General features: G+C 32.9%; 1 protein-coding gene across 1 annotated transcript in view; it reads right to left on the bottom strand.

Moving 5' to 3' along the window:
- Positions 1 to 15,938, bottom strand: part of EPHA3 (EPH receptor A3) — a 360,686-nt gene that overhangs the window by 38,935 nt on the left and 305,813 nt on the right. The window contains exons 12-13 of the mRNA XM_045902696.1: positions 8,681 to 8,742; positions 6,311 to 6,520 (exon numbers count right to left, since the gene is read on the bottom strand). Of these exons, the coding sequence (XP_045758652.1) occupies positions 6,311 to 6,520; positions 8,681 to 8,742 (272 nt within the window). The remainder of the gene's footprint in view (positions 1 to 6,310; positions 6,521 to 8,680; positions 8,743 to 15,938) is intronic.

Raw genomic sequence — 15,938 nt, 5'->3', positions numbered from 1 at the left:
CTTTCTGAGGAGCAATTGGGGAACCGGCTTAGTGCATTGAGACACTGAATGCTAATTTTTGAATCCAAGTGACTCTACGTGATATGTGTTAAGTGTGACTAAAGTCATGTGACTAGCTTTTTAAAGCAGATTCACCAGAATGTGTTTATCCAACAAAAATGCTCTTTGAAATGGTGAACTTGTTTTTCTGAAGTAATCATAATTTATAGGATGTTTAATCAAATAAAGAAAGTGGAGGTCTACGCTGAAAAATACTGGTTTGGTTAAAAAAAAAACAACCACCTAGACTTTATTATATAACAATGTATTACTTTTCTTATTTATTAACTATTTTTGAGACCAGAGATTTTTATCTCAGGCAAATATGTTTCCTAAAATACTATATGCTTAAATAACTTTGAGCGATGATATCACAATCCAATTTTAAAGATAATTTCAAAAGAGGATTTCCCAAAACATTCTGTACAATAGCAGTGTTCCTATAATAAGTACAAATTCCCAAGAATTAGTATGGCAACACTCATTTAATTGTTCCAGTGTTTTTGTTTAAGAAACAAAATAGCAGCCCTATTATTTTAAACCATACCTCATAGTTGAGGGTAAATTATAAAATTGTTGTACCAAACAAGGATTATTACAGGAGATTAAATTAAAGATTTCTACATTATTCTGGAAATGCAGATGCAAATTACAGCTTCTCAGAAAGAAGTTAGGACCCTCACAGATATTTTGAGAGGTTTTGAGAAAATACAAGAATGAACATTGAATAATTCTAAACAGCTATTTATTGGCAGTTAGTGAGCCATTTTGTTGGTGTAGTTTTTAAGAATCTTCTGAGAATAAAAAATGCAGAGAGCCTGTCACATTTTTATTTCACAAATGATACTGAGGAATTTTGACAGAGCACCATTTTTTTTTTTCTACTAGAGTCAAGAAATGGTCTTCTGTACCCCTTGGTCCTTACGAAGTCACAATCAGTACAAATAAAACTATGAAAGTTAACCCAAGTTAACCCATATTCTCCAGAGAGCAGATGATCCAGATTTGGATGAATCTTCCAAGTTCCTACAAGAAAAATCATTCCTTAGAGTATCCTAGAAATCAAAACTAATATTGAAAAAAAAAAAATGCTCTGGTTTAAAAATGGGATATGGCACAGAACCTAAATGACCAGAAATCTAATATATCAAATAAAGGTCTTTTAATCAAGTACTTTAAAAAAAAAAGTACTTTTTATTAAAACTGGAAGTATTTTCATATAGTGATTGTTATAATAACAAGGACAATGCCTACAAGAATGATACTTTCTATACAGTGTGTTAAAAGCTCAATAGTAGCAAAAGGTTATGAAGGATATCTTTAGAATGCAGAGTAGCAGTGAGCAGAATAAAAAAACATTCTTCAAAACTATAAATATATTATCATCTGTTGCATATGTTGTCTCCTAGGATGATAATTTATGGTCATAAAAATGAAGCTTTGCTGCAGAATGTTGGCTAATTTTTCTGGAGATCAGAGAAGGAACAAAAGAGACACTAAAAAGCACTATCCACATATTTACCCATGTTTTGCAATTTCCTCAAGTTTTCAGAGTTTATTACAGTCAAGGTCACTGTTATGAATTTAATTCAACTAGCTGTTAGATATAAAATTTTATTTTATTTGTCTTAGTCTTAACCTAGTGAACTGTAGTCCCAAGAACAGCAACATTTTTGTGCAGGACACATTTTAAGAAATACTTAGATGTACGAACAGTGAATCCACTACAGAATCTGGTTGAAAATGGGAAATGTAAACAAGAGTGTAACTTATAGAGGCATCAGGAGAGTTCCAACTCCTATATCAACTCATCTAGGGATATCTCTGGGACACTGTGCTTCTGAATTTCTGGTTCTATTTCTGTGGCTTTATTTGTAGATGAAACTCAGTCTGGCAAATTGGGCTCTTTTTCAGAATGTGAGAGAGATGCCATGTGACACACTTGGTCATTGATAATAGAATTGTTGAAATTGATAATTTTAGAAAGAATGAGTTTTTTTAATTAATAATAACCTTTTATTTTTTTAAAGATTGTATTTATTTGACATAGAGAGAGAAAGAGAGAGAGAGAATAAGCACAGCAGGGGGAGCAGAGAGAGAAGGCTCCCCACTGAGCAGGGAGCCTGATGCAGGACTCCATCCCAGGACCCTGGGATCATGACCTAAGCTGAAGGCAGATGCTTAACTGACTAAGCCACCCAGGCGAACCAGTAATAACCTTTAAGAAACATGAAGAAGGACGCCTGGGTGGCTCAGTCGTTAAGCGTCTGCCTTCGGCTCAGGTCATGATCCCAGGGTCCTGGGATTGAGCCCCGCATCGGGCTCCCTGCTCTGCAGGAAGCTTGCTTTTCCCTCTCCCACTCCCCCTGCTGTGTTCCCTCTCTTGCTGTCTCTCTGTCAATTAAATAAATAAATAAAATCTTTAAAAAAAAAGAATATCAAAATTTTGGAATTTGCCTAATAGTGCATTGGATAAGTATTGTATATGAATAAAGTGGAGTATGATACATTATTTAATGATATTGTTAAAATTTATCATTTAGAAAATTCTACATTTTATATTTTAAGTTAAAATAGATTACAAAACAACACTGAGTTTGTATAAGAAGAAAATACTGGATTGATAAGTGAATATCATTTTATATATCAGTACATATAATATGATCCCATTTTGTAACTATATACATAATTGGTAATTACAATTGGTTACCTTTGGTAGTATCATTAATAATGATCATTATATCTTTATTTTCTAAAATTGTCTGCCATGAAGAAAAAATTCTATAAAGAAATGTCTTTTCAAAGGAATCTGCCAATAAATATATGAAGAAATAATCAAATGCATTTTGAATCAAATTAATACAAATTAGGGGACGCCTGGGTGGCTCAGTTGGTTAAGCGACTGCCTTCGGCTCAGGTCATGATCCTGGAGTCCCGGGATGGAGTCCCGCATCGGGCTCCCTGCTCGGCAGGGAGTCTGCTTCTCCCTCTGACCCTCCCCACTCTCATGCTCTCTCTATCTCATTCTCTCTCTCAAATAAATAAATAAAGTCTTTAAAAAAAATTAATACAAATTAAAACAACTAGATACAATTCTCAAAACTAACAAACACAAAAAAACGATAATATCTATTTTTATCAGTATATACTTAAGTGTGCTCTTAAAATGGGCACAGGAAATCCACTTTTGACACAGTAAATCCACTTTTAGGGTTATATCATAGGGAAATTATCAGTCATACAATAATGAATGCAAATGGATCATTTACACATTTGCATAAAATATTGAAAAGCTATCATTTGACGAAGTACAACATCTATGCATAATAAAAACCCTCTGCAAAGTAGGTTTAGAGAGAACATACCTCAACATAACAAAAACCTAATATGGAAAACCCACAGCCAACAGCATACTTAATGGTGAAAAACTGAGAGCTTTTCTCCTAAGGTCAGGAACTAGTAGACCAGGATGTCCACTCTTACCACTTTAATTGAACATAGTATCAGAAGCAATTAGACAACATAAAGAAATAAAAGACATCCAAATAAGGAAGAAGTAAACTCTCACTACTTGCAGATGGCAGGGGACTATATATAGAAAACCCAAAAGACTCCACCAAAAAACTACTAGAACTGATAAATGAATTCAGTAAAGTCACAGGATGCAAAATCAATGTACAGAAAGGTGTTGTATTTCTATATACCAGTAATGAAACAGCAGAAAGAGAAATTAAGAAGACAATCCCATTTACAATTGCACCAAAAACAATAAAATATTCAGGAATAAACTTAACCAGAGAGGTGGAAGACCTGTGCTCTGAAATCTATAAAACACTGGTGAAAGAAATTCAAGATGATGTAAAGAAATGAAAGACATTCTATGCTCATGAACTGAAAGAACAAATACTGTTAAAATGTCCATACTACCCAAAGCAATCTACACATTTAATGTAATGCCTATCAAAATACCAATAGCATTTTTCACAGAACTAGAACAAAAAATCCTAAAATTTGTATGGAACCACAAAAGACCCCAAATAGTCAAAACAATCGTGAAAAAAAAAGGAGGTATTACAATTCCAGATGTTGAGTTATATTACAAAGCAGTAGTAATTAAAATGATATGGTACTGGTATAAAAATAGACATATAGATCAATGGAACAGAACAGAAAACCCAGAAATAAACCCACAATCATATGGTCAATCAATCTTCGAAAAGGAGAATGAATATAAATAGAAAAATGACAGTCTCTTCAACAAATGGTGTTGGGAAAACTGTACAGCCACGTGCAAAAGAATGAAACTGAATAACATTCGTTCATCATACACAAAAATAAACTCAAGATGGATTAAAGACCTTAAATGTAAGACCTGGAATCATAAAAATCCTTTAAGGGACCACAGGCAGTAATCTCTCTGACATCAGCCTTAGCAACATTTTTCTAGATATGTCTCCTGAGATGAGAAATAAAAGCAAAAATAAACTGTTGAGACTTCATCAAAATAAAAAGTTTCTGCACAACAAAGAAAACAATTAACAAAACTGAAAGTCAACTTACTGAATAGCAGAAGATATTTACAAATGACATATCCCATAAGGGGTTAGTGTTCAAAATATATAAAGAACTAATACAACTGAAGACAAAAAAAACAATATAATTAAAAATGGGCAGAAGATATGAACAGACATTTCTTCAAAGAAGACATACAATTAGCCACCAGACACATGAAAAGATGCTCAACATCAGTAATCATTAGGGAAATGCAAATCAAAACTACGATGAGATATCACCTCACACTTGTCAGAATGGCTAAAATAAACAACACAAGAAACAACAAGTGTTGGCGAGGATGTGGAGAAAAAGGTACCCTCTTACACTGTTGGTGGGAATGCAAACTGGCACATTCACTGTGGAAAAAAGTATGGAGATTCCTCAAAAAATTAAAAATAGAACTACCCTATGATCCAGTAATCATACTACTGGGTATTTACCCCCAAAATACAAAACACTAATTCAAAAGGATACATGCACTGCTATGTTTATTGTAGTATTATTTACAACAGTCAAACTGTGGAAGAAGCCCAAATGTCCACTGATAGATGAATGGATAAGGAAGAAGTGGTACATCTCACACACACACACACACACACACACACACACACACACACACACAGGAATATTATTAAGCCATAAAATGAATGAAATCTTGCCATTTGCAACAACAGGTATAGAATTAGCACAATGTTAAGTGAAATAAGTCAGTCAGAGAAAAACAAGTACCATTCGATCTCACTCGTATGTGGAATTTAAGAAACAAACAATCAAAGGACAAAAAGAGAGAGAGAGAGAAAGAGACAAATCAAGAAACAGACTCTTCACTATAGAGAACAAACTGATAGTTACAAGTGGGTACCTGGGTGGGGAGATGGGGATTAAAGAGGACACTTACCATAATGAAAAAAATTAAAGAATAATAGAATAAAATGATAAAAATGAAAGAAAAGCTAGATATAATAATAATTTGCCCAATAATTAGAGGTTGATTTTTAAAAAAATGGTACAACCAGATAATAGAATAGATAAAACTGACAAAAATGAAAACTTGAAGATTATTTATTGACAGTGAAATATATTCAACAGGTATATTGCTAAGAGAAAAACAGGTTATACAGTAATATTATGAATAATCCTATTCTAATTATGTATTCATGCATAGGTGTGTATATTAGGTATGCAGAAAAAATCTGGAAGTATCGACTGACAAAGTTACAGATGTTCTCTGTGGGTGGCACAATTATGGATAACTTTTCTCCTTTTTATTGCTTTGTTTTGAAATTTTTATAACGTGAGCATATGTTGTTTAGGTAAACAGAATTTTAAAATGCTTTAAAATTATATCTAGTTGGACGGAGGAGCTGAGAATTTATCCAATCCGTTTACTAAAGGTGGTTAAATCAGATGCAAAAATGGGTAAATTTAAAAATCCCAAGACGTCAGACATGAGAGAACCATGCTGCATTTGTGGGGGACACATTAAACAGATGTATGACATTTCAGAATTACCATCATTACCCACCTTATAAACAGTGATCATCTATCTTCCCAGAAGAAGTAACAGTAGTTTAATGTTAAAGGATACATTTCCTTCAGGGGAAGATATAATTGACAAAACATTGAGAGACGTGATTTCTATTTATTTGCAAGTCAACATAACACAAGGTGAAAAACATATTAAAAAGGAAAAAAAGAAAAAGAAAAAGTGACTTACTCTTGTTGTGTAAGCAGCTTCTGGATCATCCTCTAGAACACGTGAAAGTCCAAAATCAGAAACCTTACACACCAAATTACTGTTGATCAAAATGTTACGAGCAGCAAGGTCCCGGTGAACATAACCCATATCTGAGAGGTACTTCATGCCAGATGCTATCCCTCGAAGCATCCCCACTAGCTGGATGACTGTAAACTGGGCATCGTGTTTCTGAGAAGTATTTCAAATACACAATTAAGATGTGTTGCTCTTCCTTAAAGATATATCTTGGTTAAAATCTCACATACTGAACTGTAAAAAGACTGACTATATACATTTTAGTTCTAAGCACTCCAGCCTAACAAGATATGTGAATAAATAGATACAAGGCTAAAACAAAACATCACAGTAGTTACATTACTAAATACTTCATTACAAGGAGTGTCGTAACATTCTGACTTCAGGTTCAAAACTAGATCTTTCCTGGTCTTTTTGTGACATACAAACCCCTCAGAAATTTTAAATTCAAGAACAACAAAATGAAATGACTCCTGTGGCTATTTTAGTTTTACATATTTATTTGATTGAATGTCCATTCTTCCTTCTGGTTTTTCAGATGTTTTATTAATTGCTTCAAAGAAGGTGGATGTTAAATGTTTAAATTATCATCATAAATAAATAGTTCAGAATTAGTCAAAAATATTTACTGAATATTCGTTTTCTACTCAGTCTTGAGTTATAGGTCTTAAAATGGAAAACAATAAAACACAAAGTCAGAGATCTGTATTTAGAAAAGCTTCCAATTTACTTGGATTAAAATACAAATATATGATTTATATGATAAATAGGTAAATAGATACATACAGATGTGCATATGTGCATAAATGTATATATAGATAAATAGATATAAAATTCCATGTTTAGTTATATCTACACAATAACAATTTAAAAGAATATCTATTATAATGATTTTAATTACCTGATTTAAAAAATATTTGTTTTTGAAATGTTTGGGAAAATAATTGCTGATAAAATTTGTATTTGCCTCGTGAATATTAAAATAAATACCTTCTCATTATAGAAAATTTAAAAGTTTCCTCCATGATAATGAATTATACTATGCTATCTATCTATCTATCTATCTATCTATCTATCTATCTATCATCTATCTATATCTATTTTATAGCACTGCAAGCATATTAAAGACAGGGTATATGTCTTTTTTATCCCTTGCAATGACTGGTGATTGGCAGTGTCTTGTTCTCCATAAAACTTTCACATATCTTTGAACAAATATTTGCTGAAAAAATTTAAAAATATGTATAGATGCATATATATCACCAAATGATATCTCTGAATTGAGAAAACTTTGAAATTATAATACTTGCTTATTTTCTGAGACAAAAGCTCTATGTGAGAGATAGATGGTCTTCTACCTAATAGCACTCTGAGGTTACTTTCAATGAAGAAAAGAGAATATTTGTCTTACAACAATGTTACTTATGTCTTAATTTATGGGTCTTTTTAAAATTTTTATTTTAACTAATGTGAATCTTGGCAGTATAAAAAGACTGAAGATTGCACAAATTTGTTTTAAAAATATAAACCATTAACTTTGTAAGACTGTTGAATCACAGACCTGTACCTCTGAAACAAATAATACATTATATGTTAAAAAAAAAAAAAAAAAAAAGAAGATAGCAGGAAGGGAAAAATGAAGGGGGGGAAATCGGAGGAGATGAACCATGAGAGACTATGGACTCTGAGAAAAAAACTGAGGGTTCTAGAGGGGAGGGGGATGGGGGATGGGTTAGCCTGATGATGGGTATTAAAGAGGGCACGTACTGAACAGAGCACTGGTTGTTATACGCAAACAATGAATCATGAAACACTACATCAAAAACTAATGATGTGGGTGCCTGGGTGGCTCAGTTGGTTAAGCGACTGCCTTCGGCTCAGGTCATGATCCTGGAGTCCCGGGATTGAGTCCTGCATCGGGCTCCCTGCTCAGCGGGGAGTCTGCTTCTCCCTCTCCCGCTCCCCCCTCTTGTGCTCTCTCACTCTTTCTCTCTCTCTCTCTCAAATAAATAAAATCTTAAAAAAAAAAAACTAATGATGTAATATATGGTGATTAACATAACATAATAAAATTAAAAAAATATAAACCATTAACTTTGGATGCTGCAAGATAAAGATGTAATTTTAGTCTTCCTCTTATTATTTAGTACCCCCCCTCCAAATTTCAGTTTTACTTTAAACTTTGTTATCTAATTGCCTCTAACATTTTTAGCAATTCATTCCATATTTATGCATATATATGTATAGGTAGAGGGATAAGAGATATAGATAGGGATAAGAGATATATGAATATATATAAAATCTTCTACTTACACGTAAGAAACTGTCCAAGGAACCATTCTCCATGTATTCTGTGACAATCATAACTGGTTTACCTGGATATAGGGTAAAGAATAAATTAAACATAATCATCAGCAGAGTTCAACAAATATCATATCATGAATACGTACAATACACTTTGATACAGTGATGAATTAAAAAATGTAAAACTTTCCCTGTCTCCCCAATTTTCCAATGTTTCAAAAAAATTCAATAGAAAATAAAACCAAAAAAAAACCTGAAGAAGATTGGTTTGCAGAACAAGGGCCTACAACCTATAGTATCCAAATTGGCTTATTTGGAATGGCTTTCTGTGAACATAAAATATGCCCCCTTTCTTCCCTTTAATTGCATCCTAGCTGATCTACAAAATCAGGTATTTCTGCCTTCCAGCCCAAGACAGAGCCAGGATTTCCACAATCATTCATACTTTCTACAGATATTTATAGAGCTATGTACTAGGTGTTCCTTTTTACGCTGGTTAGTCAGAGCAAGTAAATCAAAGTCCCCATCTTCATGATCCTATTTGTGAATTTCATAAAACAAGACTAATAATTATAACTCTTAAAAATCTGTATTCAATTAACACATTAGAAATATAAAATCCATGTTTAAAAGGAAAATAAAATTAAAATAGCTGTTGGCAGTAACTTATAATAACCATTTTAGAAATATGTGGCCTTAAATACCATTAAACCGTTTAATGAGCATTTAACTTTATTTATATAGCACTTACTATGTGCAAGATGCTGGTTTAATTATTCTATATATGATAACTTGTTATTATCACTTCCACTTTACACATGAGAAAACTGAGATATGTAGAAGGTAATTAACTTACTCAATGTCATATAGCTAATAAATAATAAAGCCAAGAGCAGCAAACTGAATCCACTATGCTGTTACTTTTGGAAATTTATACTGAGGGAAACATTTAAAATATGAAAAAGCATTAGATACGAGAGTGTTGAGTATGCTGATATATATATTTACAAATAGAATAAATGTTCAACTATGTAATGATTCAGGCAATTTTTGGGTGTCAATTCCATGGATTATTCTGAATTGAAATGACAACTCTGAAGTCTGTAGCATTTTAGATAATTGTTACAGTTTAATTGTTACATGATAATTACAGATAATTGTTACATGTGAGCAAAGTTGAAAATATAACTCTAAATACATTATGATAACAACTTGGAAAATAAGTAATGCAAAATGAACAATTCAAAAAGAAAAAGAAATATGGAAAATGGATATTTTTGATATACAGAAAACACGAGTAATTTTTTTGCATAATTAGAATTATGTAACATTATATATTTATACGTGTATATTACATACATACATTACACTACTTCATCTTCACATCATGTTGTGCTTTAGTAATATGTATTACTCCCATTTTATGATGTCCTCAACTGAAAGCATTGTAGATTTAAGAAACCTGCTGAGGTCACACAATTAGTTAGTTCTCCAGCAGATCCCCAACACAGCTGTCTCTGATTTTAAAACCTACACTATTACTACACTATAATTCTCTTCCTTTATTTCTGCTATACTATTGTTTTAAATATAATTCCATCATGTTACAAACAGAAGGAAAATCACTTGTCTTCCATGTCCAGAGGACCTGAATCCAGTCTTGACTGAGTGAGCACTGCTGAAAGACCTCGTTCAAATGGCTTTTTAAAAAACATCCATGCACCCCTCATTGTAGCACACATTTAAGTTTTCCTCATATGTTCCTTCTATATCATGAAGGTTTGTTTGACATTCTGATGATAGAAAATAGCTTTCTGGGGTGCCTGGGTGGCTCAGTCAGCTAAGCGTCTGCCTTTGGCTCAGGTCATGATCTCACGGTCCTGGGATCAAGGCCCATGTAGGTCTCCCTGCTGAACAGGGAGCCTGCTTCTCCCTCTCCCTCTGCCCCCTGCCCCCCCCAGTTTGTGCACACTCTCTCTCTCTCAAACAGATAAATAAAACTAAAAAAAAAAAAAGAAAATAGCTTTCTTTGCTTGCTTTTTCCTTTCATAGGTAAAAACTCTTAATTCACACTAGTTACAAATTATATGGCTTGATACTATGAAGGTTATACTTGCTATATTTAGTATTTGTATGTATCCCAAGCTATAGGTCTTATTTATTAAAAGGTAAGAAAAATTATTTAAATTCTATAATTTTCAGATAATTTTTATATATGTAACAATCGATATACCAATCTATTTTCCAATAAGGTACTGATTTAGTTATATATTTTGGGTAACACATCATATATATCTAGTTAATCTGGTAATGTCTAAAAAGTCATTTAGCCAAAAGCTTAAGCCTCTAGAAGTTGCTTCTTCAAAATTCTAATTAAGCTTTGATTTAACAATATTCAGGAAGAAAGGGAAGAGTCAACATTTCCCTGAAAACTTCTATCTCTCCTGAACTGATCAATCCAATGCCTAAAAACTGGTCCCAGAGACTGATCTGAAATTAAAAGAAGGGATGAGTGAACAAACGAATGAATGAATGAATGAATGAACGAATGAAATCCTTCATATGCATGTTCTCTATAAATCACTATAATTTTCTATGTTCTTGCCTTAATACCATTCTATGAAGAATAATAGGCTAACAAAATCCAATGCATCCATTAAGTGTAGTCACATGTATTCTGCCTCACACAGCCAACTCTCAATTACAGTGGCCAGTTACCGAGTTTTTGTACTACCCAGATCTTTGCTTATCACTCGTTTCCTTCTGGCTCCCAGCCTTATGACCATTTAGTTTCTTGTTAGCCTGTCTAGTGGAATGTTTGGCAAGGGAAATAAAAGTAGCTGAAAAATCAAATCAGTCAATTAAGCCAAAGTCCCATGACCATTCAGAAATCAGATCAGGCTACATTTAGCTCTAAAATTTAGGTATTTGTAAACACATCAGTTAAGATGGGCAAGTCTGAAAATATGCTTTACATTAAGTTCAAAGATTCAGCAAACCCAAAAGTACAGACAAAGAATAAACAGAATCACAAATATTCTACCTTGGAAAGCCTTAATTTTTAAGTTTTATTTTTTTAGCGTCTAAGTTTCTATTCTACCTTAGCTTCCTTGTGCTTTTGATTATAATAAATAGGGTTAAAGGAAAAGAAACTCTCTGCAATAGTGGTGAGAACTAGTTCTAACATGTATTAAATGTAGCTGGAAATTATTTATAAAATATCAGTTCATCTGCCCATGGATGCAATGTGTTTCTATCAAGATTGCATGCTCTCTCATATGTATTTTGATTTAGAAGTGACATTCTCAGCTTTTTCAAGAGCCTATATCATTTGCTGCCCTCAGAAATCCTAAAATACATCTGTCTGTACTAAACTCAATAAAATTATTGTTGGATGACTGGCTGAAATGAAACTCCAACAAAAATGAGCAAAACAAAATGCGCAGTGGAATTTTGCTTTTATTCCTAAGCTGATTAATGAGCATAAATAAAATTATGATCTTTCATAACTAAAGGGTTAAGGGAAGCGAATCAGTCTGTTACAATCACTTCATTTCCCCAACTATCCCCAGTGGTTCAGATATATTATTAATCTTTGAACCACTGTTTGATGACACAAGGATTGTGATTCAGAATATATAAGAATTCCAGGTTCAATATTATGTATTTCACCACAGCCTTCCTAATCACATTTTCTATAAAAAGAAGGGCAGGAAAATGTAATAAATATATAGCCATACATAGAGATTTTTCTTGCAGTTATCAAATAAATGTTGGCTTTAGATTGAAATATTTTCATTCAAACATAAAAAATATTTATTAATGATTAAAATATTAAAAATTATTGGGGTGCCTGGCTCGCTTAGTCAGTAGAGCATGCAAATCTCGATCTTGGGGTTGTAAGTTCGAGCCCCACATTGGATATAGAGATTACTTAAAAAAAAAATATCTAGGGGCACCTGGGTGGCTCAGTTGGTTACCCGACTGACTCAATTTCTGCTCAGGTCATGATCTCAGAGTCCTGGGATCAAGCCCCATGTAGGTCTCCAGACTCAGAGTGGAGTCTGCTTAAGATTCTCACCCTCTCCTTCAGCCCCTCCCCCCCACTGGTGCCTGTGCTCTCTCTCTCTCAAATAAATCAATAAATCTTTAAAAAAAATTATTGAAATTTAATTCATTTTCAAAAGAAATGCTATTAATTCCTATTACCAGTAATTGTATCTCACACGCTCTATGTCTCATTTCCAAAGGATTAAAACACACTCTAATACATGAGTGTGGTTTATAAAATCAAAATCTTTGGCCTTAGTAGCCAGCATTCATTATTAATATCATGTAATCAGAATCGGGGTAGAAGCAAAAAAGCATACACAGCAGGAAGAAAATTGAAAAAAGATAATTGGCAAATATGCTTCATGATTCACAGAAAGAAATGCTAGAATCATCTTTGATTGGAAAGAAAATGTTTTAGTTTTAGATTTTCATGTACTATACCTAACTGACTGATAGGAATATTCTGATGAGCTAAATTAGAGTATTTTTCTGTGGTTTACCATTAAATCATATAAAAATACAAGACAATCTTTTCCAAATTCCATTTTAATCAAGACTTTATTTTAAGAATGACCCCTATTAGGATGCTTGGGCAGCTCACTTGGTTAAGCATCGGACTCTTCATTTCTGCTCGAGTCATGATCTCAGGGTTGTGAGATAGAACCATGCAGGGCTCCCTGCTCAGTGTGGAGTTGGCTTGTCCCTCTCCTTGCTCCTCTGCCCCTCTGCCAGCTCTCTCTCAAATAAATAACTACCAGAGACTGTGGACTCTGAGAAACAAACTGAGGGTTCTAGAGGGGAGGGGGATGGGGGGATGGGTTAGCCTGATGATGGGTATTAAAGAGGGCACCTTCTGCATGGAGCACTGGGTGTTACATGCAAACAATGAATCATGGAACACCACATCAAAAACTAATGATGTAATGTATGGTGATTAATGTAACATAATAAAATAAAATTAAGAATCTTCGGCATCAGTAAATTCCATTAGCAGATAGAATTTTTTTTTGGAAACAATCTAATTCTTTTGGACAATTGCTTGTATAAAATGTCTTTATTTGTATGTACTTCCTTTTATTTGATTAGATAAATTTTTCAAGAAGGTAAAAAAAACCTAATGATGTAATGTATGGTGACTAACATAACATAATAAAATAAAATTAAAAAAAATCTTTTAAAAAAAATGACCCCTATTACACCCACTGGTCTATGAATTAATGAGGGCAGGGGCCAACTCCATGTTGTATGTAGTTCTAAAACCAGCACCTAGCAGAGTGCCAGTTAAAATTGATCATGCGTCTATCATTTCAGGGTGCCTAAGGATAATCTCTCTCTTCAAAAGAAACACATTATCCAAGTCTTCCTTACCAACCATACTCCATCAATCTTAATACACTGAATGCTTTACATTCAGCTGACTTTACATTTTTTAAATTTATTTGTGCTTAATTTGAAACAAAATTTAATCCTTTTAAAAACAGGAACAGATGAAAAATACAGCATAGGCTTTACAGTCAATAATATACCATCCACTTAAAATTAATATATCATTGTATATCAACTATATTTTAAGAAGAAGTCAGGAATGATATTTCTACTCTCCCTTATTCTATTCGAAACTGATTTGTATAATAAGTGCAATAACAATTAATAAATACAGTAATCTGAATGTGCTCAGTTTGATTTTACAAAGACAGCTTAGATTTTTTTTCCCCTTTTCAAGTTTTCTACCTTTTATTTATTTTCTTGTCTAATTGCAAAAATTAAGACCTTATGTATAATAATGAATTGAGTTGATGGTAGCAGGATTCTCATTTCTACTTTAAGATAAATGCTTTTCATGTTTTACTACTGAATATGATGTTGTAGGGTTTGGTTTTGTTTTGTTTTGTTGTTTTTACATACATTTATCAGACATACATATTTTCTATGTAGGATGTGCTAAGAAAAAATTTCAAAGTAAAATGTTTATTTTCTTTATCGAGATTGACTTTTTCTTTTCTATCAATGTTGTGAATTTTTAGAATTATTAAATAGTAAACCAACTTTGCATTCTTGGAATAAACTAAACTTGAGCATTATATAGTATCATTTTTGATAAAATTATTAGCTATGGCTTTATAATTATTCCAGTGTTACTGAATTTTTGTTCATGCATTACAGTTTTTCTCCCCTCTGAAAATATTCTTGTATGATTTGGTATCAAGATATCCTCAGCCTCACGAGTTAGGGATGTTTCTTTTTCTCACTTTCTGCAAGAATTTGTGTATGATTAGAATTATACAGACAGTTATTAAGCAAGTATATAATTATAGTTTTTCTTTTATGAGTTATTGTATATTATTTTTTAATTTTTAAAAAATATTTTATTTATTTATTTGACAGAGAGAGACACAGCGAGAGAGGGAACACAAGCAGGGGGAGTGGGAGAGGGAGAAGCAGGCTTCCCGCAGAGCAGGGAGCCCGATGTAAGGCTCGATGTGGGGCTCGATCTCAGGACCTTGGGATCATGACCTGAGCCGAAGGCAGATGCTTAATGACTGAGCCACCCAGGTGTCCCGAGTTATTGTATATTTAAACTAACACTCTTTAAAATTGGTCTTTGGGCACATGTAAGTCATGCTCTAACAAATGTTGTTAAGTTGCATTTAACCTTTCAAAAATATCATAAACCCATCCTATCTAAATGGGGAAAATACACAACACATTTTTTTTTTTTGTAATTCAAATGTGGCCAATTCAACCAAGAAATATAAATGGACAATGTTGAAGAAATAAGGAAAATTCTTAAATGTGTAAAAATAGCATTCTCTATCTTATTTTTTTCTCCAATATATTTGAAAGACTTCCCTAATTTCATTGTTGTAGACACTTGGATAGAGATGTTCTCAATTCCTTTCTCAAATTAGGCATGAATGCATGAGAACTTGTGTCATCAGAATTTATTCTAACAAACTATTTCTATAAATTATTAATAAAATACATATAACATACATATTGTCTATTTTGAATATTACAGGGAATTAGAAGTGCAGAAGAAAACTTTCAGAGAGAAGCAAACAGGACATAGCAAGAATTTGGCATAGTCATCACAGAATGACATTTTATTTCAGCAATATTTTTTATCATATGTGCAGGGGATAGAAAGGTGCGAATAAATGACAAAGCCTTTGCTGTAAAGTGGATGCTCACACCATTATAGAAATATTTTAAT

Source organism: Mirounga angustirostris, unplaced genomic scaffold (genome assembly GCF_029215605.1).
Source record: "Mirounga angustirostris isolate CCGP_5_RB_7025 unplaced genomic scaffold, mMirAng1.0.hap1 SCAF_1, whole genome shotgun sequence".
NCBI classification, from domain to species: Eukaryota; Metazoa; Chordata; class Mammalia; order Carnivora; family Phocidae; genus Mirounga; species Mirounga angustirostris.
Note: the sequence above shows the minus strand (reverse complement) of the source record. Positions and strands in the feature narration are given on the sequence as shown.